The 25,709-nt window shown below is 45.0% G+C and overlaps 1 protein-coding gene across 1 annotated transcript in view; it reads right to left on the bottom strand.

The window, feature by feature from the left end:
- itpr2 (inositol 1,4,5-trisphosphate receptor, type 2) overlaps window positions 1–25,709 on the bottom strand; it is a 136,119-nt gene that overhangs the window by 20,132 nt on the left and 90,278 nt on the right. Inside the window, exons 24-28 of the mRNA XM_087999698.1 lie at window positions 23,075–23,239; window positions 19,172–19,370; window positions 18,393–18,473; window positions 5,185–5,318; window positions 1,893–2,058 (exon numbers count right to left, since the gene is read on the bottom strand). Coding sequence (XP_087855824.1) covers window positions 1,893–2,058; window positions 5,185–5,318; window positions 18,393–18,473; window positions 19,172–19,370; window positions 23,075–23,239 — 745 coding nt within the window. The remainder of the gene's footprint in view (window positions 1–1,892; window positions 2,059–5,184; window positions 5,319–18,392; window positions 18,474–19,171; window positions 19,371–23,074; window positions 23,240–25,709) is intronic.

The following is a 25,709-nucleotide window of genomic DNA, read 5'->3' on the forward strand; positions in this document are numbered from 1 at the left end:
TGAACAAGGTTATGCAGTTAAAGGCTTCCTTCCAGTTTACAATGAAGCCCTTGCATGGCTTCATTTCATCCTTCGCACGCCAAATAAACAGGAACCTGTACGCTGGGGTACTACCAAAGCTGTGCTTTAAGGTTTAATGTACAGTGGGTGGAAGTTTATGATGTGAGATCACTTTGGGCAATCTCATGCCAAGCACCAAAAAGGGCTCTCCACTCTCTCTGGTCTGGTACAGCTGGCAGCTGAGAAACCTACAGGAGTTACAATGGGATCGATGAGTGGCCAAAATCCTAAATGAGATTTTGCATCCGTTACAAGACTAATTTCACTGCATGTCATCAACACTGATTAGTTAATTCCACTGGTTCCCTATTGTGCAGATGATGAATTACATCCTTTAAAGTATCAGAATCAATGGATACTAAAACCAAAACCCACACAAGATTAGATTAGATTCGATTCCCTACAGTGTGGAAACAGGCCCTTCGGCCCAACAAGTCCACACCGACCCTCTGAACAGTAACCCACCCAGACTCATTCCCCTACCCAATACTTACCCCTGACTAATGCACCTAACCTGCACATCTTTGGATTGTGGGAGGAAACCAGAGGAAACCCACGCAGACACGGGGAGAATGTGCAAACTCCACACAGACAGTCAGCTGAGGCTGGAATCGAACCTGGATCCCTGGCGCTGACAGGCAGCAGTGCTAACCACTGAGCCACCGTGTCACCCTCAAGGAGATTAATGAAAACTAAATGCACATTTATTTCATTTTTACATCAACTGCATACCAAAGGTAATGGAGTTCTTCAGACTGTGTCCCTTCATGAGGAATCATAAAATTGAAATGGAAATTAATTTCAGGATTTTACACTGTCCCTTTATTTGAACAAATGGGAATGGAAAATTGTTAAGCAGTGGTACAGTAGTCTTAACACCAGAGGAACAAAAGGCAGGTCACTTACCCTGGTCCAACATTCAATAAGAGGATGCCCGATTTGTATGTCAACTCAAATTCCCCAAAGTGGTTACACAACTCTCAATAACCTTAGCCAAAAAAAAACACACCTACCCATCTCTCACAAAATTTTCAACACACTACTGGCCTCAGCAAACTTTTAGTGAGAAGAAACTCCAATTTTCCATGATCTGATTTAGCATCTTTCAGCATCTCAAGACTCCCCTCTTCACTTCAGAGCTGACGATGCATTTTTGAAGTCATGGTTGTAACAGGAGAGACACAACAGCCAATTTACACACAGGAACCTCCAGTGACAGCAACATGATAATAACCAGAGAGTCTACTTTGGTGATTTTGACTGAGGGATAAATATTGGTTAACGGAAAACCCTCCTGCCCAAGGGGTATTGATGCCCACAAGTGTCTGATACCCCTCTGAGTGGATTTCTTTTTCATTCATGGTCAGGCCAGCATTTATTGTCCATTCCTAATTGCCCAGAGGGCAGTTAAGAGTCAACCACATTGCTGTGGGTCTGGAGTCACTAGAGAGCAGATCAAATTCCCTTCCCTGGAGAGCATCAGTGAACCAGATGGGGTTTTTCCAACAATCGACAATTCATGGTCATCATTAGATTCTTAATTCCAAATTTTTAACGAATCCGACTTCCACCAGCTGCCGCGGCAGGATTCGAGCCCGGAATATTAGCTGGGTTTCTGGATAAACAGTGCAGTGATCATACCACTAGGCCATTGCCTCGCCTGGATGGCACATCTGACAGTGCAGCACTACCAGAGACCTGCTCTGGAGCATTTACCTGGATTATGGTTTCAAATCCACAACTTTTGTGTTTGGAGGCGAGAGTTCTGACGCAGAGCCACAGGTGGCAGCTGCAACAATAAAGCAAGTAGAACTCAACTGTGGTTCACTTACCACAGATAAAACAAGTGGTCTTCAGGATCTCCTCTTTCTTCTGCTTCTCACTCCTCAAGTCAGCAAACGTGTCGATGATGACACCAAAGATCAGGTTCAAGACGATGATGATGACGACGAAGAAAAACAGGAGATCATAGATGACACGTGCGACAAACAACGGCTCCTGAAATTGGAAGAGTTTCCCTGAGTCAGCCAGCTTTTGTCAGCATGTTCGAGTCAGCCACAGCATTTCACAGCTAACAAGGTGCAAGGGTATTGTTTCGTTCCTGAGGACCCTTGAACAAAAGTCCAACTGTTCCCCACACATTGCACCCTCCTCCACCTGTGGTTGGGTTTTACATTGAACAGCTATTTCTGTGGCTCCACTCACCACCTCCAGATGAATGAGTTGCTATGGGAACCTGTCTGGGTCCTCGTTGGGCCTGACTTTTTAAATGTGCTATGCAGAGAATTCCCTTTCTCCAGATCTGCTCAGGTCTCTTGTGCAACCTTAATAGACTTCCTCCTGGCCCAATTCTACAGGGATCACATCCTCGGTTTCTCTGTCTCCGCTGCATCTGACAACACCACCTTCCCTTTTCCTCGATTGATGATTCACCCTCCACATGGTTGTCAGAGTCCTAGGCCTTGATGATTCAATCTCTCTCCCAATAACATGTTTGCCATGGTTCTCGCTTTCCAACCACCATTCAATGGAGCCAGAACAATGTCAGCCCCCAAACACATCACCATTTCCTCCCAGATCCTTCTCGGTGATAGGAAGGGGCCATTCCCTCTGCGATACTCTTCAATCAACCCCAATGCCTCCTTCCCATTTCCACAGCCCCTTCCCCTGTGAGCAGAAAAGGTGCAATGCCCCTCTTTTCACTTCTTTTCTCCTCACCATCCGAAGACTCAAATAGTCCTTTCTATGTGAAACCACAATTTCCTTCCCTTTCCATGAAGGGCACCATGTTCCTTGCACACAATGTGGTCTCCTCCAAGGAGGAAGACTAAAGGTAGACTAGGTAGCCACAGTGTGGATCACCTTCACTAAGTCTGCAAAAGTGTGACCCCGGGCCTCCTGTTGTCTGTCGCTTTATTCCTCCACCACAATCCGACACTGATCTCTCTGTCCTCGGCCTACAGCAGTAACACAGCGAAGCTTATATACAGCATGCTCGGGACAGCACCTCATCTCATAACTGGGCATACAACAGCCATCCTGACTCAACACTAAGCTTCACAATTTCAGATTCTAATCTCGGCCCTCATTTTTCAGGCAACCAACTGTTGGAACGAATTCTATTTTCACAATTACCATTCTTCAAGCCCATCTTGTAATCGCTGAGAGGTACGTGTGGTCATTGGAATCAGGCCAGCCAAGTGAATGTCATAGAATAGACGTTCCCTGATTGGGGCTGTTAACCTGGTCTAATCAGGGCACCCTGGCTGACTGATATAAACAGCAGTGTGAGAGATGCCAACGTAATTCTGAATGAGGCAATACTGTGGACTGTTCACATGCACATAAAGGGTGAATTGGTAACAGGATACTGGACTCTGTCGAGTTATTTCAAATACCTAATCATGGGGTTAGTAAACTCAGCCATCAGTGTTTGTAAGGTTGCTCTGATATCTCATGATAGTTCTGGACAATTGTTATAAAACTGAAAGGCACCATTGCTCCAGAGAAGGTTCACATAGTTGATTCTGGGTATAGAAGACAGTCTCCCTAGGAGAGGTTGAGTAAGTTGGGCCTGTACTCATCGGAGTTGAGAAGAATGAGAGGTGACCTTATTGAAACGTAGGATGTTTAGGGGGTTTTAAGAGGGTAGATGTGGAAAAGGTGCTTCCCCTTGTGGGAGGGTCCGTGCCAAGTGGGTATTATCTTAGAATAATGGGTCGCCAATTTAAGACAGAGAAGAGGACGAGTTTCATCAAGGGAGGTCATGCTTGACAAATGTGTTAGAACTCTCGTGAGGAAGTAATGAGCAAGTTAGACAAAAGGGAACCGGTGGACGTGATCTATTTGGATTTCCAGAAGGCCTTTGACAAAATGCCACACAGGGGGCTGCTAAATACCAGCCCCTGGTACAAAATGGGGGAAAGCTTTGGAAATTTGAAGCACAAAGGGACTTAGGAGCCCTCATTGAGGATTTTCTTAAGGTGGACATGCAAGTTCAGTTGGCCCTCAGAAAGGCAAATGCAATGTTGGTATTTTAGCCCTCTTGAGATGAATACAAGAGCACAGAGGCTATAGAAGGCTCTGGTTAGACCGCATTTGGAATATCGTGAGCAGTTTTGGACCCCGTATCTAAGGAGGGTTGTGTTTGCAATGGAGGTTGTCCAGAGGAAGTTTACAAGAACGATCCCGGGGAGGAAGGAGTTGTCACATGAGGAGCAGTTGAGGACTGAGGGTCTATACTCGATGGAGTTTAGAAAAATGAGGGAGGATCTAAATGAAACATGCAGAATACTGAGAGGCATGGATAGACTGGAATGGAAAAGAATTTTTCACAAATAGGGGAGTCTAAGACCCAAGGGCTCAGCCTCAGGGTGAAGGCACTATCTTTCGAGCTCAGATGAGATAGAACTTCGTCAGCCAGAGGGTAGTGAATTTGTGGAATTCATTGCTGCAGAAGGTTGTGGAGGCCAAATCATTGACTGTATATAAGACAGAGACAGGTAGGTTCTTGATTATAAGGGGACCAAGGGTTACTGGGTGAAGGCAGGACAATAGGGTTCTCAAAACACACAGAATCTTGTCTGTTCTCAATGGACATATCTGAACTTTAACACTCAAAAACATCATTCTTTTATTAAAATCAGAAAGGGACCTGATTATTAACTGCTGCTACCTATCAAGAAATCTCTTATTCTATTAACTCTCTCAACCTGACTGATCCCATTTCACTTAAAGGCTGCCTCTAGGTTTTAATTCACTTTTATCCCATGGGGAAAATAACTCTATTTTCCTCCACTAAATACGACACACACACAGCAACGTAGCAAGCGCGCACACAGCCATACACAAACACACACACGCACACAGCAATGTTGCAAACACCTACATGCATCATACAAGAGTACATTTACATGCATCACACATATATACATCCATGCTAGACCCAATGCACCAGATGTACATGTGCCTCTGTGCACATGCAAACACACAGACATCATGCTATGCACTAGTGTACTACACACATGTAAAAGACATCACACACATACAATGCACACACATGCGCAGACGCATACACATGGCACATATTGTGTAAGACGTTTGCAAGTTGCAAAAGATACTTGCGTTCTTTGACGGTTTTCTCAGGACATCACCGACTCCACCCCCATTTCTCAACCCCTGGTTTAATACTGTAATGATGCACATGAGCAGAGTGTCACAAGTCTGTTCAGAACTTGTGTCATCCTCTTGGCCTCCTGCTGGAAAACAAAGAACATTTCTTCACTTGTAACAATTTTATACTATTTACCAAATGAAACGTTGCAACTATTGGGCACCAACCCAGGGAAAATCCAACAATGTGGTTTAAAATACATCTTATTGTCCTTTGTTGTAAATCCTCTGATATTGATCAGTGCAGTCAAGATTCCAATGAGGTGCATGTATTCAGGATATCCCATGATGCTTCACAAACAATTTACACACAGTAAGACCTGAGAACAGAAATGCATGGAGGTGTCTGGGCAGGAAAGATTGTTAGTCAGGGCACTGTGAATATTCTCTGATCTTGAAAGGGTGACAAGAAATTTGTGTTTTTACTATCATGTCCCATCTAAACAGGTAGATGGGTTCTTGGTTTAATATCTGACCCGATATGTAACACCTTCCCAGTTGGAGCTGTATGACTAGCATTCCAGCTCATAATCTCACCAGAGGCTTGAACCCACAACTCTCAGACCCAGAGGCAAATGATAAATACCAGAGGTTGGTCAAAGATCAGAAACTTTTCCAGTCAGAGCTTCCTTCCAGCTGTCACAGCCCTAAAACTCCAAAACCATTGATTATTTGCCCTCTCGTAAACACACCCAGTTCTCATCCAATTACACCTTAATTAACATGTAACCATCAGCTCTTCCCTTATTCTCTTTGGTCATGGGTCGCCCTGCCAGAACCTACTATGTGACGACAGCAAGAGAGTTCGCAGCATGACAAGTGTGAACTTCATCAGGATTTGAGTGTTCTGGGACTATCTATTTAATTTGGGACGAGTAAAACAGGTGAAATGAACTCAGAATCATAGAATCCCTACATTTGGCCCATCATGTCCACACTAACCCTCCGAAGAGAATCCCACCCACACCCACTTTCCCACCTTATCCTTATATTTCTCATGACCAACTCACCTAAGCCTGCACATCCCTGGACACTATGGGCAATTCAGCATGGCCAATCCACCCTGACCTACACATCTTTGGAATGCGAGAGGAAACCTACGCAGGCACAGGGAGAATGTGCAAACCCGACATAGACAGTCACCCGAGGCAGGAAGTGAACCCAGGGCGACTGGCACTGAGGAAGCAGTGCTAACCACTGAGCCACGGTGCTCTCTGTTCTGAGTTCTGCCCAGCAACAGGCTTTGGGAGCTCAATTGTTAACAATGAAGATGGGCCCAGGTTGGTTCACTGGAAAGAAGATGCCAGATGTTCACATCCATAAGCAATAGTCAGGGAGCGCTGACTGTGGGTAGATTATGGTCTCCACCAGCTTTCGAACAGGTTGTAAACCACTGACACAACGGTCCATGACTGACACTGCTGGACACTAACCATGACATCAAATGCAAAAACACAGAGCTAACACAGAGCTGTACAATTGACTGGGTTACTGTTCGAATAGTTTATCCAGTGCTGGGTGCCTCACGTCAGGATGAAAAGGCTGAGAAGAGATTCAAGTGATTGATACCAGGGCTGAGGTGTGACAAGGAAAACAGAGCATCTTTCACGATAAAGTTATTTGGAAACATGATGTCAAAATAACAAAAGCTTTCAATGAGTTAAGAAAAAAAAAATTCTGAAGGGTGCATTTGTAATTGAAAAACAGTACATTAAAAAGCTCAGAGTAAATGGGTAAAGTGAGAGTAACTGCTTTTATACAGAAATTGTAGAGTACCACACTCTGTCAAAGCATTTACAAAAACTAAAGAATACATTTTTAAAGAATTATGAGCATTGGGAACGGTATTCACGTCAGAGGGTTAGAATGGGCACTATAGGCTGAATGGTCTCACCTAGTGTAACATCTCCAGGGTTGAAGAAGAATGACTCAGTGGGACTGAGACCAAAAATTCTGTTTCCTGGACGGAAGCCTCAATGTTTGTAGTTACTGACTAAAATAAATCCTTTAACTTTATTTAAAAAAACAAACCAGAGCATCTCAAATCTACAGAAAGCACTGTGGTAATCCAGTAATCATAATACACAGACAGGTGGGGATTCACTATAGCTCATCACAGTCCATGTCCTGCAAGGTTCACAGCACAGAATCAGATAAGTTAATTGTTGTTTTAAGTCTGTCCAAGAGAAAGGCTGCAGTAGTGAGTATAGTGGATTCTTTCTTGATTATATGTTTTTTGGAGATAAGAGCTAAGAGCAGCAAGGAGGGGACATGAAAGGTCCTTAGTCGGTAGGATTAGGGAAAACCCTAAGGCTTTCTATAGGTATGTTAGGAATAAAAGAATGACTAGGGTAGGAATAGGTCCAGTCAAGGATAGTAGTGGGAAGTTGCGTATGGAGGCGGAAGAGATTGGGGAGACACTGAATGAATACTTTTCTTCAGTATTTACTCAGGAACAGGGCATTGTCGTCGATGTGAATACTGAGTCACAAATAAGTAGAATGGATGGCTTTGAGGTATGTAGAGAAGAGGTGTTGGAAATCCTGGAAAAGGTGAAAATAGATAAGTCCCCTGGGCCTGATGGCATTTATCCTAGGATTCTCTGGGAAGCAAGGGAGGAGATTGCAGAGCCATTGGCCTTGATTTTTATGTCCTCTTTGTCTACTGGAGTAGTGCCAGAAGACTGGAGGATAGCAAATGTGGTTCCCTTGTTCAAGAAGGGGAGTAGGGATAACCCTAGTAACTATAGGCCGGTGAGTCTCACTTCTGTTGTGGGCAAAGTCTTAGAGAGAATTGTAAGGGATAGGATTTATGCACATCTGGATAGGAATAATGTGATCAAGGATAGTCAGCATGGTTTTGTGAAGGGCAGGTCGTGCCTCACAAACCTTATTGAATTCTTTGAAAAGGTGACGAAGGAGGTTGATGAGGGGAAAGCGGTAGATGTGGTATATATGGATTTTAGTAAGGCGTTTGATAAGGTTCCCCATGGTAGGCTACTGCAGAAAATACGGAGATATGGCATTGAGGGTGAGTTGGAGGTTTGGATTAGGAATTGGCTGGATGGAAGAAGACAGAGGGTAGTAGTTGATGGCAAAGTTTCTTCATGGAGTGCCGTCACTAGCGGTGTTCCGCAAGGATCTGTTTTGGGACCATTGCTGTTTGTCATTTTTATAAATGACCTGGAAGAGGGGTTAGAAGGTTGGGTGAGCAAGTTTGCGGATGATACGAAAGTCGGAGGAGTTGTTGACAGTGAGGAAGGATGTGGCAGGTTACAGCAGGACATAGAGAAGCTGCAGAGCTGGGCAGAAAGGTGGCAAATGGAATTCAATGTAGCTAAGTGTGAGGTGATTCACTTTGGGAAGAATAACAAAAAGATGGGGTACTGGGCTAATGGTCGGATACTTGGTAGTGTGGATGAGCAGAGGGATCTTGGTGTCCATGTACACAGATCTCTGAAAGTTGCCACCCAGGTAAATAGTGCGGTGAGGAAGGCATATGGCGTACTGGCTTTTATTGGTAGAGGAATTGAGTTCCGGAGTCCTGAGGTCATGATGCAGTTGTATAAGACTCTGGTGCGGCCGCATCTAGAATATTGTGTGCAGTTTTGGTCGCCATACTATAGGAAGGATGTGGAGGCACTGGAACGGGTGCAGAGGAGGTTTACCAGGATGTTGCCTGGTATGGAAGGAAGATCGTATGAGGAAAGACTGAGACACTTGGGGCTGTTTTCATTAGAGAAAAGAAGGTTTAGGGGTGACTTGATTGAGGTGTACAAGATGATTAGGGGGTTAGATAGGGTTGACAGTGTGAACCTTTTCCCGCGTATGGAGTCGGGTATTACAAGGGGGCATAGCTTTAAATTAAGGGGGGGTAGATATAGGACTGAAGTTAGGGGTAGGTTCTTCACTCAGCAAGTCGTAAGTTCATGGAATGCCCTGCCAGTAGCAGTGGTGGACTCTCCCTCTTTATGGGCATTTAAGCGGGCATTGGATAGGTATATGGAGGATAGTGGGTTAGTATAGGTTAGGTGGGCTTGGATCGGCGCAACATCGAGGGCCAAAGGGCCTGTACTGCGCTGTATTCTTCTATGTTCTAGGTCTCTTGATTAAACTTAAATTATAAGCCATAGCTATTAATTTAACCTGGGGCAGTGTTTGTACAGGAATCAGACAGTGTTATTTTCTGGGTCTGTAGATTGTGAAGGAGCGAAAAATGGGTTAACTCCAGGAAGGGAGAGAGAGGTCGGCACCTAGGGCAGGAGTCTTTTGTGGATATCCCCATTTCAAACATTTATGCTGTTTTGGAAAATGTAGGGGGTGATGGATTCTCAGGGGAACATAGCACGAACAGCCAAGTTTCTGGTATTGAGACTGGCTCTAATGCAACAAGGGGTACGTCGGCTTCCAAGAGATCAATAGTGTTAGGGGATTCTGTAGTCCGATGTACAGACAGATGTTTCTGTGGCCAGCAGAGAAAAAGCAGAATGGTGTGTTGTTTCCCTGGTGCCAGGATCAAGGATGTCTCAGAGAGGGTGCAGAATGTTCTCACGGGGGAGAGGGGCCAGCAGGAGGTCATTGTCCACATTGGAACCAATGATATAGGAAGGGAAAAGGTTGAGACTCTGAAGGGAGATTACAGAGAGTTAGGCAGAAATTTAAAAAGGAGGTCCTCAAGGGTAGTAATATCTGGATTACTCCCAGTGCTATGAGCTAGTGAGGGCAGGAATAGGAGGATAGAGCAGATGAATGCATGGCTGAGGAGCTGGTGGATGGGAGAAGGACTCACATGTTTGGATCATTGGAATCTCTTTTGGGGTAGAAGTGACCTGTACAAGAAGGACAGATTGCACCTAAATTGGAAGGGGTCTAATATACTGGCAGGGGAATTTGCTAGAACTGCTTGGGAGGATTTAAATTAGTTGGGGGGGGGGGGGGGGAACCCAGGGAGATAGTGAGGAAAGAGATCGATCTGGAACGGGTACAGCTGAAAACAGAAGTGAGTCAAATAGTCAGGGCAGGCAGGGACAAGGTAGGACTAATAAATTAAACTGCATTTATTTCAATGCAAGGGGCCTAACAGGGAAGGCAGATGAACTCAGGGCATGGTTAGGAACATGGGACTGGGATATCATAGCAATTACAGAAACATGGCTCAGGGATGGGCGGGACTGGCAGCTTAATGTTCCAGGATACAAATGCTATAGGAAGGACAGAAAGGGAGGCAAGAGAGGAGGGGGAGTGGCATTTTTGATAAGGGATGGCACTACATCTGTGCTGAGGGAGGACATTCCCAGAAATACATCCAGGGAAGTTATTTGGGTGGAACTGAGAAATAAGAAAGGGATGATCACCTTATTGGGATTGTATTATAGACCCCCTAATAGTCAGAGGGAAATTGAGAAACAAACTTGTAAGGAGATCTCAGCTATCTGTAAGAATAATTGGGTGGTTATGGTAGGGGATTTTAACTTTCCAAACATCGACTGGGACTGCCATTGTGTTAAAGGTTTAGACGGAGAGGAATTTCTTAAGTGCGTACAAGACAATTTTCTGATTCAGTATGTGGATGTACCTACTAGAGAAGGTGTAAAACATGACCGACTCTTGGGAAATAAGGCAGAGCAGGTGACTGAGGTGTCAGTGGGGGAGCACTTTGGGGCCAGCAACCATAATTCTATTCGTTTTAAAATAGTGATGGAAAAGGATAGACCAGATCTAAAAGTTGAAGTTCTAAATTGGAGAAAGGCCAATTTTAACGGTATTAGGCAAGAACCTTTGAAAGCTGATTGGAGGCAGATGTTTGCAGGTAAAGGGACAGCTGGAAAATGGGAAGCCTTCAGAAATGAGATAACAAGAATCCAGAGAAAGTATATTCCTGTCAGGGTGAAAGGGAAGGCTGGTAGCTATAGGGAATGCAGGATGACTAAAAAAATTGAGAGTTTGGTTAAGAAAAAGAGGAAGCATATGTAAGGTATAGACAGGATAGATCGAGTGAATCCTTAGAAGAATATAAAGGAAGTAGGAGTATACTTAAGAGGGAAATCGGGAAGGCAAAAAGGGGACATGAGATAGCTTTGGCAAATAGAATTAAGGAGAATCCAAAAGGGTTTTGATAAATATATTAAGGACAAAAGGGTAACTAGGGAGAGAATAGGGCCCCTCAAAGATCAGCAAGGCGGCCTTTGTGTGGAGCAAAAGAAAATGGGGGAGATACTAAGTGAATATTTTGCATCAATATGTACTGTGGAAAAGGATATGGAAGATATAGACTGTCGAGAAATAGATGGTGACATCTTGCAAAACGTCCAGATTACAGAGGAGGAAGTGCTGGATGTCTTGAAATGGTTAAAAGTGGATAAATCCCCAGGACCTTATCAGGTGTACCCAAGAACTCTGTGGGAAGCTAGAGAAGTGATTGCTGGGCTGCTTGCTGAGATATTTGTATCATCGATAGTCGCTGGTGAGGTGCAGGAATACTGGAGGTTGGCAAACATGGTGCCACTGTTTAAGAAGGGTGGTAAAGACAAGCCAGGAACTATAGACCAGTGAGCCTGACCTCGGTGGTGGGAAAGTTGTTGGAGGAAATCTTGAGGGACAGGATATACATGTATTTGGAAAGGCAAGGGCTGATTAGGGATAGTCAACATGGCTTTGTGCGTGGGAAATCATGTCTCACAAACTTGATTGAGTTTTTTGAAGAAATAACAGATGAGGGCAGAGCAGTAGATGTGATCTATATTGACTTCAGTAAGGCATTCGACAAGGTTCCCCATGGGAGACTGATTAGCAAGGTTAGATCTCATGGAATACAGGGAGAACTAGCCATTTGGATCCAGAACTGGCTCAAAGGGTGGTGGTGGAGGGTTGTTTTTCAGACTGGAGGCCTGTGACCAGTGGAGTGCCACAAGGATCGGTGCTGGGTCCTCTACCTTTTGTCATTTACATAAATGATTTGGATGCGAGCATAAGCGGTATAGGTAGTAAGTTTACAGATGACACCAAAATTGGAGGTGTAGTGGACAGCGAAGAGGGTTACCTCAGATTACAACAGGATCTGGACCAGATGGACCAATGGGCTGAGAAGTGGCAGATGGAGTTTAATTCAGATAAATGTGAGGTGCTGCATTTTTAGAAGGCAAATCTTAGCAGGACTTATACACTTAATGGTAAGGTCCTGGGGAGTGTTGCTGAACAAAGTGCAGGTTCATAGCTCCTTGAAAGTGGAGTCGCAGGTAGATAGGATAGTGAAGAAGGCGTTTGGTATGCTTTCCTTTATTGGTCAGAGTATTGAGTACAGGCGTTGGGAGGTCATGTTGCGGCTGTACAGGACATTGGTTAGGCCACTGTTGGAATATTGCGTGCAATTCTGGTCTCCTTCCTATTGGAAAGATGTTGCGAAACTTGAAAGGGTTCAGAAAAGATTTACAAGGATGTTGGCAGGGTTGGAGAATCTGAGCTACAGGGAGAGGCTGAACAGGCTGGGGCTGTTTTCCCTGGAGTGTCAGAGGCTGAGGGGTGACCTTATAGAGGTTTACAAAATTATGAGGGGAATGGATAGGATAAATAGGCAAAGTCTTTTCCCTGGGGTAGGGGAGTTCAGAACTAGAGGGCATAGGTTTAGGGTGAGGGGGGAAAAGATATAAAACAGACCTAGGGGGCAACGTTTTCACGCAGAGGGTGGTACTTATATGGAATGAGCTACCAGAGGATGTGGTGGAGGCTGGTACAATTGCAACATTTAAGAGGCATTTGGATGGGTATATGAATAGGAAGGTTTTGGAGGTATATGGGCCGGGTGCTGGCAGGTGGGACTAGATTGGGTTGGGATATCTGGTCGGCATGGATGGGTTGGACTGAAGGGTCTGTTTCCATGCTGCACATCTCTATGACTCTATGAGTTCATCCCCTTCTCCCAGTTCCTTCACCCACGCTGCATCGGTTCGGATGACGCCACCTTCGAAAACAGCGCTGCTAACATGGCTTTCTTCTTCCGTGACCGTGATTTCCCACCCTCTGTGGTTGACAGGGCCCTTAACCGCATCTGACCTATCACCCATGCTTTCACCCTTGCCCCTTCCCATCATGCACAGCAGCATGATTGGGTCTCCCTTCCCCTCACTTTTCATCCCACCAGCCTCCGCATTCAAAGGATCGTTCTCAGCCATTTCCGACAACTCCAACAGAACACCACCACCAAACACATCTTTCCCTTACTCCCCCATCTGCGTTTCGCAGGGGTCGTTCCCTCTGGGACATCCTCGTCCATTCCACCACCACCAACACTAACCCTGTCTCCACGGCACCTTCCCATGTAACCGCAGAGGATGTAACACCTACCCCCTTCCCCTCCTCCCTGCTCACCGTCCAAGTGCCTAAACAGCCTTTCCAACAGAAGCAGCATTTCACCTGCACCTCCTCCAATGGGGCCTACACTACACTGGAGAAACCAAACGCAGACTGGGTGACCGCTTTGTGGAACACCTCCGGTCTGTGCCCAAGCACCACCCTGACCTTCCTGCAACTGGTCATTTTAACACAGTGTCCTGCTCACATGCCCATGTGCCTGTCCTCACCATGCTGCGTGTTCCAGTGAATCACAGGGCAAACTGGAGGAACACCATCTCATCTTCAGACGAGGCACTTTACAGCCTTCTGGGGTTAATATGGAGTTCAACGCCTTCAAACTGTGAACCATTTCTTCCCTTTCTGTTAGCCTGTTACATTCTGTTAACATGTCCTCTCTCCCCTCCTCCCATCCCGGTGGGACTCTATGCTTTACAGTCTGGCAGTTAGATACAGCATTGTTTTGCTGTTCTCACATTCCAATCACTTAATCTGAACTAACAACATTCTTTCTCCAACAGCACCCTACACCCACTAACCCCATACACCCCCACCCCAAACTAGCATAAACGCTGCCCCCTCCACACTTCACTTTGGCTCTGATGAAGAGTCATCTAGATTTGAAATGTTAGCTTGCTCTCTCCCCATGGATGCTGCCTGACCCGCTGTGATCTCCAGCATTTGCTGTTTTCAGTACAGATTCCAGCATCGGCAGCAATTTGCTCCGAGGTGGGGATTTATATATCAGGATTCCCTAGAACTCAGGCACTGAGGTTAATGCAAGAATTTCCTTCCAGCGATGCCCATTTCAATACAATCAACACATCAATGCCCATCAACATCCTGGGAGTGACCACTAGCCAGACACTGAACTGGACTCACCATATAAATACACAATGGCTTCAAAAGCAGGTCAGAGAGTTGGAATTCTGGAATGAGTGACTGACCTCCTAAACTCCCCAGATGCTGTCCACCATCCACAAGGCACAAATTAGGAATGTGGTGGCATACTCCCCACTTGCCAAGATGAGTGCAGCTCCAACAACACTCAAGCAGCTCGACACCATCCAGGACAAAGCAGCCCGCTTGATTGGCACCACATCCACACTTATTCCTTCCACCGCCAATAGTGCATGTACCATTTACAAGAAACTTCATACTAACTTGTGAGTGCTTTGTTCACTGTACCTTCCATACCCATAGCCACTATCATCTAGAAGAACAAAGGCAGCAGGTACAGGGGTCCTGGCCTTCTGAATGTCTGACTTACGAACACTTGTACTTATCAGCAAGATCCCAAATTACTGTTAAGAATACAACATGTGTATTTTCAGGCTGTAGGCTTGCTCGCTCAGCTGGAAGGTTCCAGCGAGCAAACCTACATCCAGAACCTCAATCTGAGCTACAAATCTTCTCATAAATGTGTATTTTCACTCATACTTAAGGACAGATGTTTTAAATTGTATTGTATTGTGCTCCAACTTGAGTACAAATCCACTTACAAATGTACTCAGGAATGGGTTTGTAAGCCAGGGATAGCCTTTACATGAGATCACTACCACCTGAAAGTTCCCCTCCAAGCCACTCACCATACTGAATTGGAAATATATTGCCATTCCTTCACTGTTGTTCGGTCATAATCCTAGAATTCCCTTGCAAAAATTTACCGACAGCACAAGGGCTGCAGTGGCTCATGAAGGCAGCTCACCACCACCTCCTCAAGGAGGGCAACTAGGGACGGGCAAGTGCGTGCTGACCCAGCCAGCGATGCCCACATCCTGAGAACTGTTTTTTTAATTTCAAAGAGACATCGTAAAGATAATTTTCTTCTCGGATAAGATCACATGATTATTTTCCATTTAGCTATAATGAGAGATTGATGACAGACAGGAACAAAAGATTTCACACAGAAAGGAAATCGAACCCACATCTGATGATATCCCATGATGACTGCATCTTTATTTATAAGCTAATTAAATCGACAAGGAAGATTAAGTGTAAGAAGGCATGTGAGACAAGCCTTCTTACACCACATCCCCGTGTGACATGAGGGGTTGTGTGAACAGGACTGAAGAACAACAGACTCACAAGTTAGTTTCTCAAAAGCAGGCTGTACAGATGTAGGAAACATTTGGAAAAGAATAGTTCTTCGGGTGTAATCACCAATGTCCCAAAATTGTAACCATTTTGTAAAGTACTTCTTCTACCTGTCATGAGCTTCTCTCTCTCTCTCTCTCTCTCATTTACAGATCACTGACTCTTAAATCAACCATGAATCATGCAAGTTTATCAATGTTTTAGACGGTTAACTTCAAATAAACATTATTCCGTGGAAAGGTGCAATTTGAAAACGGATTTATCACAAAAATTTTGAATCCTGGCAGTGGGTACCGATGTTAAACTACTTTGACTTTGAAAAAAAAGACAACTACTTACTAGGGTCACATGGTTGAGACCTCCTTAATTAATTAAAAGGAAACTCTTTTTCCAAAATCATTTATAAAATACTCAGATATACAGCATGGAAACAGACCCTTTGGTCCAACTCGTCCCAAATTAATCCAGTCCCATTCACCAGCCAAGAAGTTTCTGTTAAATATATGGAACCCCCTCAAAGACTTGTGATCAAGCAGAGTTGGTGGAGATTCCCAATATGTTTAATTTCGACTAAGAAATCAAAGCAATTGAGCAGAACTACATGCAACCTTACAGATACGTATGACAAAATCCTTTTTTTTTCCCCAGTTACAGGCAATTTGTAGTGTGTAAGCCAGCAATCAGTGAACATTGTAACATTCAAATAGCAGACAGTCCCAAGGAGATGTTACACCTGAACGGTTCTTAAATTCAATGCTGCCGAGGAACAAGGACAGGGCTCGTTACAAGGTTTTCAATCGGTCACTCAAACCGATGTAAAGGTCATTGAAAGACAGTTGAAAGGCTCCAGGCAGAGAGAGGGTGAGGAAGTGTTTACAATGGTGCTGCATAGTTGACTGAAGGCCACTGGTTCTGATGGGTTGGGGTGGAGGAAGAAATGCCAGGTTCTGTTTCCCAGCCTTGGGCAGCTACCCTCAGAAGTAGTCCTGAGAACCAGCAGCTGTAGCGAGGTGGTGGATCTCAAGAGAAATCCCTTGGAGAAGTCTGGCAGCAAATAACATTTCAGTGCAGCAGACAGTGGACTAAAAGCAGCCCACAAGCAGTATATGCTTTGTGCAGCTGAGAAGTGTTACAGCTCAGAGAAGCCCAGAGGCAGGACTAGCTGGGTGAAGCTAGCTGTCTGCAAAAGAGTTGGAGTTGTGTCTGCAAATAGGTGTTGGAGCACAGTTTCCAAAATCCAGGGGAGGATACTCCATGAGAGGAGGGTAAAGTATCAGGAAGTGAACAGTCCATTACCCAGTGGCCTTTGAGGGTCATCTGAAGCTTGGTCTTCAAAAAGAGAAGAAACTAGAATCCCTTGTAAAGTTTCAATGAGATTTACTGACCCACAATGTCAAAGCAACTGGGCGGTTACGGAGAAATCCACTTGATCTGGCTTGACGGCATGTGGTTTTATGTATAGAGATTAGCTCAGTTGACTGGACGGCTGGTTTGTGGTACAGTGTGATGCCAGCAATATGGGTTCAATTCCCGCACCTGCTGGATGTTCTTCTCAACCTCTTCCCTTCCTGAGGCACAGTGAAACCATTACCAGTCATCTCTGTTGGAGAGTGGTCCTATAGAACGATGACGACTTTGGATTCACTTTTACAGTCGTACATCAATTGTGTGTGTGTGAACATATAGTAACATAGATTGCATATATAGCTGGTTCTGCTATAACATGCGTTTTTTTTTTCTCAACACAAATTGGCTATAACACGATTGAAGGATTTAGATTGTTATTTGGAGAACGCAAACATTCCTTGCCTGGATTGGCTTTAAGGCAATTCCAGCCCCATTAGATTAAACGATGCTGCTATTGCGCGATTTTCTTATAATGCGAGAACGGAACTATCGCATTACATCAGAGCTGGCTGCATATGTATATATCAATTGTTTGTATGTATATATAGCAAATATAGATGATGTGTGAATATAGATTATATATGGTAGATTGTGCTTATGTAGTAGCTTATGTGTAAATCTCAAACACACTATAGATTGTACATATACATATTCAATTGTACTCCTGTTTGAACAACATATAATAAAATTTATTGATTTTTAAAAAAAAACTATGGAATCGTGTAACTTTAGTCTCTTAGGAAGCACGTGGATCTTACACTTTGTTGAGAATAGATCATGGAGTCCGTACAGTGTGGAAGCAGGCCATTCGGCTCATCAACTCCACACTGGCTCACCAAAGAGCATCTCACCCAGACCCATCCAACGCCCCGCCACCCTATCCCTGCATTTCCTGTGGCTAATCCACCTAACCCACACATCCCTGGGCACTATGGGCAATTTAGTACGGCCAGTCCACCTAACCAGCACATCTTCCATCTTCAGGAGGAAACCCATGCAGATCCTAGGAGAACGTACAAACTTTACACAGACAGTCACCACAGGGTGGAATCGAACCCAGGTCCCTGGCGCTGTGAGGCAGCAGGTACTAACCACTGAGCCACCCAGAACTAATGAGCCATTTTGTCCGTGCTGTCTATTTGCTAAAAAAAGTGATTGGCCCAAGTCAGACTATAAAATAAATGTGATGAGCTGAGATCCAAGCATTCATGAAACAAGCAGTTCCTGCTTTTAATTCCAACTGCTTCAATTTGAAACAACATAACGTTGCAAAGACATCGCCTGCGCTTGCTTTGTGACAGACTGACTCACCTGCATTAGGTAACATGGGGCAATTCTCCCGACACACATCTTCCTTATTGTTCAGGGGCGAGCCGTAGAGGTTTTCTTGTGCTGCAAAAACACCGACAGCAGTAAAAAGCATCAGCCTGAAATTCACAGCCCCCATCATTTTAGGGCAGTCAGCATTGAAGTGCATTTACTTGTTTCCTTTGGATATATCTGCAGTGCATCTTGCACAAGAATGAAATTGGTTCAATCAACCCCACCGCCCCGTGGCTGAACATTTCAACTCCCCACCCTCTCTGCCAAGGACATGCAGGTCCTGGGCCTCCTCCACCGCGACTCCTTCACCACCCGACACCTGGAGGAAAAACGCCTCATCTTCCGCCTCAGGACCCTTCAACCCCACGGCATCAATGTGGACTTCACCAGTTTCCTCATTTCCCCTCCCCCCACCCCCACCTTACCCCAGGTCCAACCTTGCAGCTCTGCACCATCCTCATAATCGTTCCCATCTGACAATCTTCCTTCCCACCTATCCACTCCATCGTTCTCTCTGACCTAACACCTTCATCCCCACCTCCATCCACCTATCGCACTCTCAGGTACCTTCCCCTCAGCCCCAGCCCCCTTCCCAATTGTCTCCCCACCCCAGAGGCTCCCAGCCTCATTCCTGATGAAGGGCTTTTGCCTGAAACATCAATGTTTCTGCTCCTCGGATGCTGCCTGACCTGCTGTGCTTTTCCAGCAACACTCTGATCTTGACATTGATTCAATGCTGCCTGGTTATAGGAAAGGAGTGAAATTACCTGTTAGAGGTGTCTTATTCTCCTCCAGTCGGTCCACCTCCATAATGAAGTCGTCTTGCAGGAAGAGAAATCCCACAATGGAGAACAGGTAGACAAGGATCAGAGCCAACACTGCTGTCAGAATAATGGAGCGACCATTTCTCGTGACACTCTTTATGACATTAAGCAACGTCTCTTCCCTGTAGACTATGTCAAACAACTGGTGAGGTAAGAAAAATGCAGTTGAATATGATAAAAGGGGGAAAAAAAAGCCACAAACAAATCACTCAAAACAATTTTATAAAACAAAGTGCAAGGTAACTCCTAGTTTCTGAACCAGGGACTTCTGTGCAACTGCATGATTGAGAAGAATCCCAAATCTGGGTACACTGGGACTGCATTGACAGGTGAGAGATTCATCCAGTGAATAACTCATGGATCTTAGCAAATGACAGGGCTCCCGAATTGGCAAGGCTTTGGTCTGAATCAAAACAGACAGCACGGTGGCACAGTGGTTAGCACTGCTGCCTCACAGCGCCAGGGACCCGGGTTCAATTCCCGCCTCAGGCGACTGACTGTTTGGAGTTTGCACATTCTCCCCGTGTCTGCGTGGGTTTCCTTCGGGTGCTCCGGTTTCCTCCCACAGTCCAAAAATGTGCAGGTTAGGCGAATTGGCCATGCTAAATTGCCCGTAGTGTTAGGTGAAGAGGTAAATGTAGGGGAATGGGTCTGGGTGGGTTGTGCTTCGGTGGGTCGGTGTGGACTTGTTGGGCCGAAGGGCCTGTTTTCTTCACTGTAAGTAATCTAATCTAATCCGTTCTCATGGGAATATTTATCCGAAGAGGTCTGGAGATCAGCAACTTTCCCTAAGAGTTTACCCAGGTCCAGATTGGGATTGCACCACAGGTCTTCGCTCCTTTATGAGGCAGGAGTATGGAGTGAGAAAAAGACCACTGTACTTTGGGACACTCCCGGTAAAAGATTGAAACACATCCGACTGTGCTGCAGACCTCGACAGTTTGAGCACGTGCAATCTTGATTTTGGTGCATGTTATGGGAGCGGGATCATGAGTGGCCAGGAAAAGAAATAATTTATCTGGAGCTCCTCTATGTTCTGAAAAAGGGACAAACAGCTAAAGCCTTCTGTGTAACTGATCAATGAGCGTTGGTAACACATTAGTTTATTTCACCATCTCACATCACAGTTAAGGAAAATCAGGTTTTGAAGAATGTGTAGTATGGTAGTGAAACGGGGGTCTGGTGAACTTAGCTGTTCACTGTAGTAATCATAAAGCTGAAGAAACACCAAGTTTCTCTGATTTAACAAGAATACGAGACAGTTATTGATGAGAACATTTCACCAAATTGGATCTGGAGTATAACAGGCTAGCAGAAAGTGAGGACTGCAGATGCTGGGGATCAGAGCTGAAAATGTGTTGCTGGAAAAGCGCAGCAGGTCAGGCAGCATCCAAGGAGCAGGAGATTCTCCTGTTCCTTGGATGCTGCCTGACCTGCTGCGCTTTTCCAGCAACACATTTTCAGCATAGAAGGCTAGCCCAGTCCATGCACGGGTGATTTAGAAAACTGAATTGCAAATCTAACCCCTAAAAGAATGATTCACATTCATTCCTAATGCAGTGGAGAAAAAGGAACAGGGATCCAATAATCCTTAATCCAGAGACACAATTATACAGGACATTGGTGAGGTCTCTTCTTGGGTACTGTGTCCCCAGTTCTGGGCACCCTGTTACAGGGAGGATATTAATAAGCTGGAGAGGGTTCAGAAGAGATTTACCTGGATGTTGCCAGGATTGGAGGGTTCGAGTTATGGGGAAAGGCTGGAACCTTTTTTCACTGGAGCATAGGTGGTGACCTTATAGAGGTTTATAAATCATGAGGGGTATAGATAAGGTGAATGGCAAGTGTCTTTTCCCTAGGGTGGGAGTGTTCAAAATTAGGAGGCAGATTTTTTAAGGAGAGAGGAGAAAGAGTTTAAAAGTAAAGACACAGGGGCAATGTGGTTTGTGTGTGGAATGTGCTCCCAGAGTAAGTGGTGGATGTGGGTACAGTTACACCAAAAAGATACTTAGACATGGATAAGAAATATTTGGAGGGATATGGGCCAAGCGCAGGCAGGTAAGACTGCTTTAGTTTGGTCCAGTCTAGTTTAATTATGGTTGGCATGGACTGGTTGGATCGAAGGGTCTGTTGCCATGCTGTAATACTCTATAAATAGAAGAGCACAGCTTCTGGGATCAAAATCAATCAGCAAACTTCAGTAACGTTACAGTTTACATGTTTCTTGTATTCACTGTCTATTTACCTACATATTATTCTACGCAGAATATGTTAAGAGTTTCAGTCAGACTTTAAATTGCCATTTGCATGATAAACAATTGAGCTTGACCATTTCTCTGCTTGGCGAGGAGGGTTTGCAGATCTTCCTGAAGCCAAGGGGCTGACTATTTGCAAACTCAACAGGCTGGTACTCACTGCATCGAAAATGGAGCATTGAGCAGTGATCAGATCAGAGCAGTCCAAGTGATTTAGGGATGACATAGGGTAGGCCAGAGAAAACACTAATACAAGAATCTACAAGACTTTAATATTAGGACTTATACACAATGGTAAGGTCCTGGGGAGTGTTGCTGAACAAAGAGACCTTGGAGTGCAGTTTCATAGCTCCTTGAAAGTGGAGTCGCAGGTAGATAGGATAGTGAAGGCGGCGTTTGGTATGCTTTCCTTTATTGGTCAGAGTATTGAGTACAGGTGTTGGGAGGTCATGCTGTGGCTGTACAGGACATTGGTTAGGTCACTATTGGAATATTGCGTGGCATTCTGGTCTCCCTCCTATGGGAAGGATGTTGTGAAATTTGAAAGGGGTTCAGAAAAAATTTACAAGGATGTTGCCAGGGTTGGAGGATTTGAGCTGTAGGGAGAGGCTGAATAGGCTGGGGCTGTTTTCCCTGGAGCGTCGGAGGCTGAGGGGTGATGTTATAGAGGTGTATAAAATCATGAGGAGCATGGATAGGGTAAATAGTATTTTCCCTGGGGTAGGGAATTCCAGAACTAGAGGGCATAGGTTTAGGGTGAGAGGGGAAAGATATAAAAGAGACCTAAGGGGCAACCTTTTCATGCGGAGGGTGGTACGTGTATGGAAGGAGTTACCAGGGGAAGTGGTGGAGACTGAGACAATTACAACATTTAAAAGAATCTGGATGGGTATATGAATAGGAAGGGTTTAGAGGGATGTGGGCCAAGTGCTGGCAGATGGGATTAGATTAATTTAGGATATCTGTTTGGCGTGGACAAGTTGGACCGAAGACTCTCTTTACATGATGTATATTACTCTGACTCTATTACAGCAAAATGGGTGGCACGGTGGCTCAGTGGTCAGCACTGCTGCCTCACAGCGCCAGGGACCCAGGTTCGATTGCCCACTTGGGTGACTGTCTATGCGGAATTTGCTCACTTTCTCAGTGTCTGCATGTGTTTCCTCTGAGTACTCCGGTTTCCTCCCATAGTCCAAAGATGTGCAGGTTAGGTGGAGTTGAGGCCGAGATGAGATCAGATCGTATTAAATGGCGGAGCAGGCTCGAAGGCTGAATTATTTACTCTTGCTCCCAGTAGGAACAACGACCATTGCAATGAACCCAATAAAAATCACCTGCCAACGTAGGCTCGAGCCGACAGGTGCCTCAAAAGGGAGAGATTAAACCAGCCGAGAGAGAAAAAAAGTAAAAACCATGACCAATGCTATGTGAGAACAGCCTGGGGGGTTTCTCTTCTCTCCAGAATATGAATCACTGCGGCCGTAAACCATGATTCTGCCAGGGCAGACTCCTTCTGCTGGCATATGGGTTTATTGTGCCTTCAAGTGGACAATGCGCACAGTGCAATCGTCGATATAATGCAACTACTTACCAGGAAACTGTAGAAGAACTCATGAGCAAACAGGCCAAGCATGCAGACCACCACGTAGGTCACATGGTACAAAAACTCCACGTCCATGACCACTGCTTTATAACCACGGGTGAACGTTCCACGATTTCCAACAAAACTGACCAAGAACACTATCTTATTGCACAGCTAAAGAGAACAAGAGATTGGACATTTTTTACTTGAAAAAAATTGATACAAAAGGTTTAACCCACATCTGCCCAGACAGGACCTGTCATGACCTGAATTGTATTGTCAGACATTTATCATAGTCGCACCGAGAGGCATGGTGGTTAGCACTGCTGTTCCACAGCGACAGGCGCCTGGGTTCAATCCCAGCCTCGAGCAACTGTCTGTGTGGAGTTTGCACATTCTCCACAAGTCTGTGGGTTTCCTCCCACAGTCCAACGATGTGCAAGTTAGGTGGATTGGCCATGGGAAATTCAGGGTTACAAGGTAGGGGGATAGGTCTGGGTGGGACGTTGTTCAGGGAGTTGGTGTGGACTCGATGGACTGAATGGCCTGCTTGCTTCCACACTGGAGGGATTCTACGATACAGTTGTAGTAATGCCTCACCTGAATCATACACCTGTTGGTCCAGTAACAAAGCATTCTGAAATGTGCTTCGATATAATCAAAACTACTTAAAGATGACCCCAGCACACATTGCAAGGTGAAGCAAGGATGGATACTGCACAGTAGCAGTGAGCTACAAGGGCGCTTCCTAACTACAAAAAATTTTTACTAATCAGCACCTATGGAACCAGGAGTTGATCAAACATTCCAGATAATCAAGACGTCCACATAATTAATGTGAAAACACACAATGAGTAATAGAAATGTAGTGCAGAGGCTATACACATCAATGTCATGCTTTCCTAAAAAAACAGCATAATGCACATAAATAATAATGCAACTTTGCCTTAAATAAAAAACTTACCAGCAGAGAGCCTTCTCACTCGCACCCTCAACTGACTTTTGGTATACTACGTTCAATTCTGGTCTCCCTGCTATAGGAAGGATATCGTGGGACTTGAAAGGGTTCAGAAAAGATATACAAGGGTTTTGCCAGGGTTGGAGGGTTAGAGCTATAGGAAAAGGCTGAATAGGCTCTGGAGCGTCAGAGGCTGAGGGGTGACCTTATAGAGGTTTATAAAATCATGAGGGACACGGATAGTCAAGGTCTTTGCCTCGGAGTGGGGGGAGACCAAAACTAGAGGGCATAGGTTTAGGATGAGGGGGGAAAGCTTTACAAGAGACCTAAGGGGAAACTTTTTCATGCAGAGGGAGGTGCACATGTGGAATGAACTAACAGAGGAAGTGATGGAGGCTGGTACAATTACAAGATTTAAAAGGCATCTGGATGGGTATATGAATAGAAAGGATTTAGAGGGATACAGGCCAAGTGCTGGCAAGTAGAACTAGATTAATTTAGGATAAGTAGTCAGCATGGACAAGTTGGGCTGAAGGGTCTGTTTCTGTGCTGTAAATCTGTATGCCTGCTCAGAAATCACAGTAGATCACGGTATTTGAGGAGAAGTTGACTTGAAATTGAATCAACTGCTGATATTTCATGTGGCCATTCCATTGAACAACAAGTATATTTACGTTAAAGCAAACAAATTAGAAAAATTATAATGATTTGACAGAATAATACACTAAACTTTGCAGTATTTAAGAGACATCATTTTTGCCAGTTTATTGAGTGTGCCAGTACCTAAGGGGTCAGTTAAAACACAGCTTGCTGCGCTATCTTTACATGACCAAAAAAAAAAAATGATATGATCCATGGAGCATCTTGAAAGAGGAGAATATCTAAATTTGTGAAATTAAAGAATTGAGGTAAGGTCCTGGGTCATGACAGACCAGAGGCCCTCCCTTACACAGAGGCGTAAGGTAGTCCGAGAAACACCCTTGTACATCAGGCATGGGGGCAAGGTGCAAGTCAGGTGTCCATGCGCTACCACAGCCTGTATGGGCAGCGAACACAGGATCTCGGCAACTTCCTACACCACCACTCAACTGAGCTAACTAACCCCTAAAGAAGTAAGTCCAGCTCGGAAATCCACTGTATTGGTATTGTAAAGTGGAAGGAAGCCAAAGGGCAATTTTCTGAGCAGCACGCTCATAATTTCATTTTACACAGTGGAAACGTACGATGCCCAGAGAGTTCAACATTCACCACTTCAGGATTTTTAAGGACATCTGAGGAGACGAATTGCACGTGTGGGGATTTAAAAGTCACCAGAACGTTGAAATCTATTTCAACCACAGCACCGTAGATGCCTTACAGTAGAACACATCCTGACCTCGGACTGAACAACACACTGGAATAAACACAAGACAGGAAGAGCTAGATTTTCTCCCATTGTAGTTAGCGATTACCTAATTTCCATTGACTCCTACCTTTGGGAATACTGGCATTCCCTACACAGAAACGGTGGGAAAGGAGATCGAAACGGAATGGTGAAAGCTGTCAGTATCCTCCAGTGGCTGGTGCTGAGGCAATTGGAAGGTGGAGAAGGGGTAAATCAGGAACCACGAGCACTCAAACTGCGACAGTGACCCCAAATGGCTCACTAACAATGGAGATCAATTGTATTCACCCGGCCTGGCCTGT

The sequence above is a fragment of the Chiloscyllium plagiosum genome, unplaced genomic scaffold, assembly GCF_037043375.1.
Source record: "Chiloscyllium plagiosum isolate Xiang-an unplaced genomic scaffold, Cpla_swu_hap1 HiC_scaffold_23, whole genome shotgun sequence".
In the NCBI taxonomy this organism is placed as follows: domain Eukaryota; kingdom Metazoa; phylum Chordata; class Chondrichthyes; order Orectolobiformes; family Hemiscylliidae; genus Chiloscyllium; species Chiloscyllium plagiosum.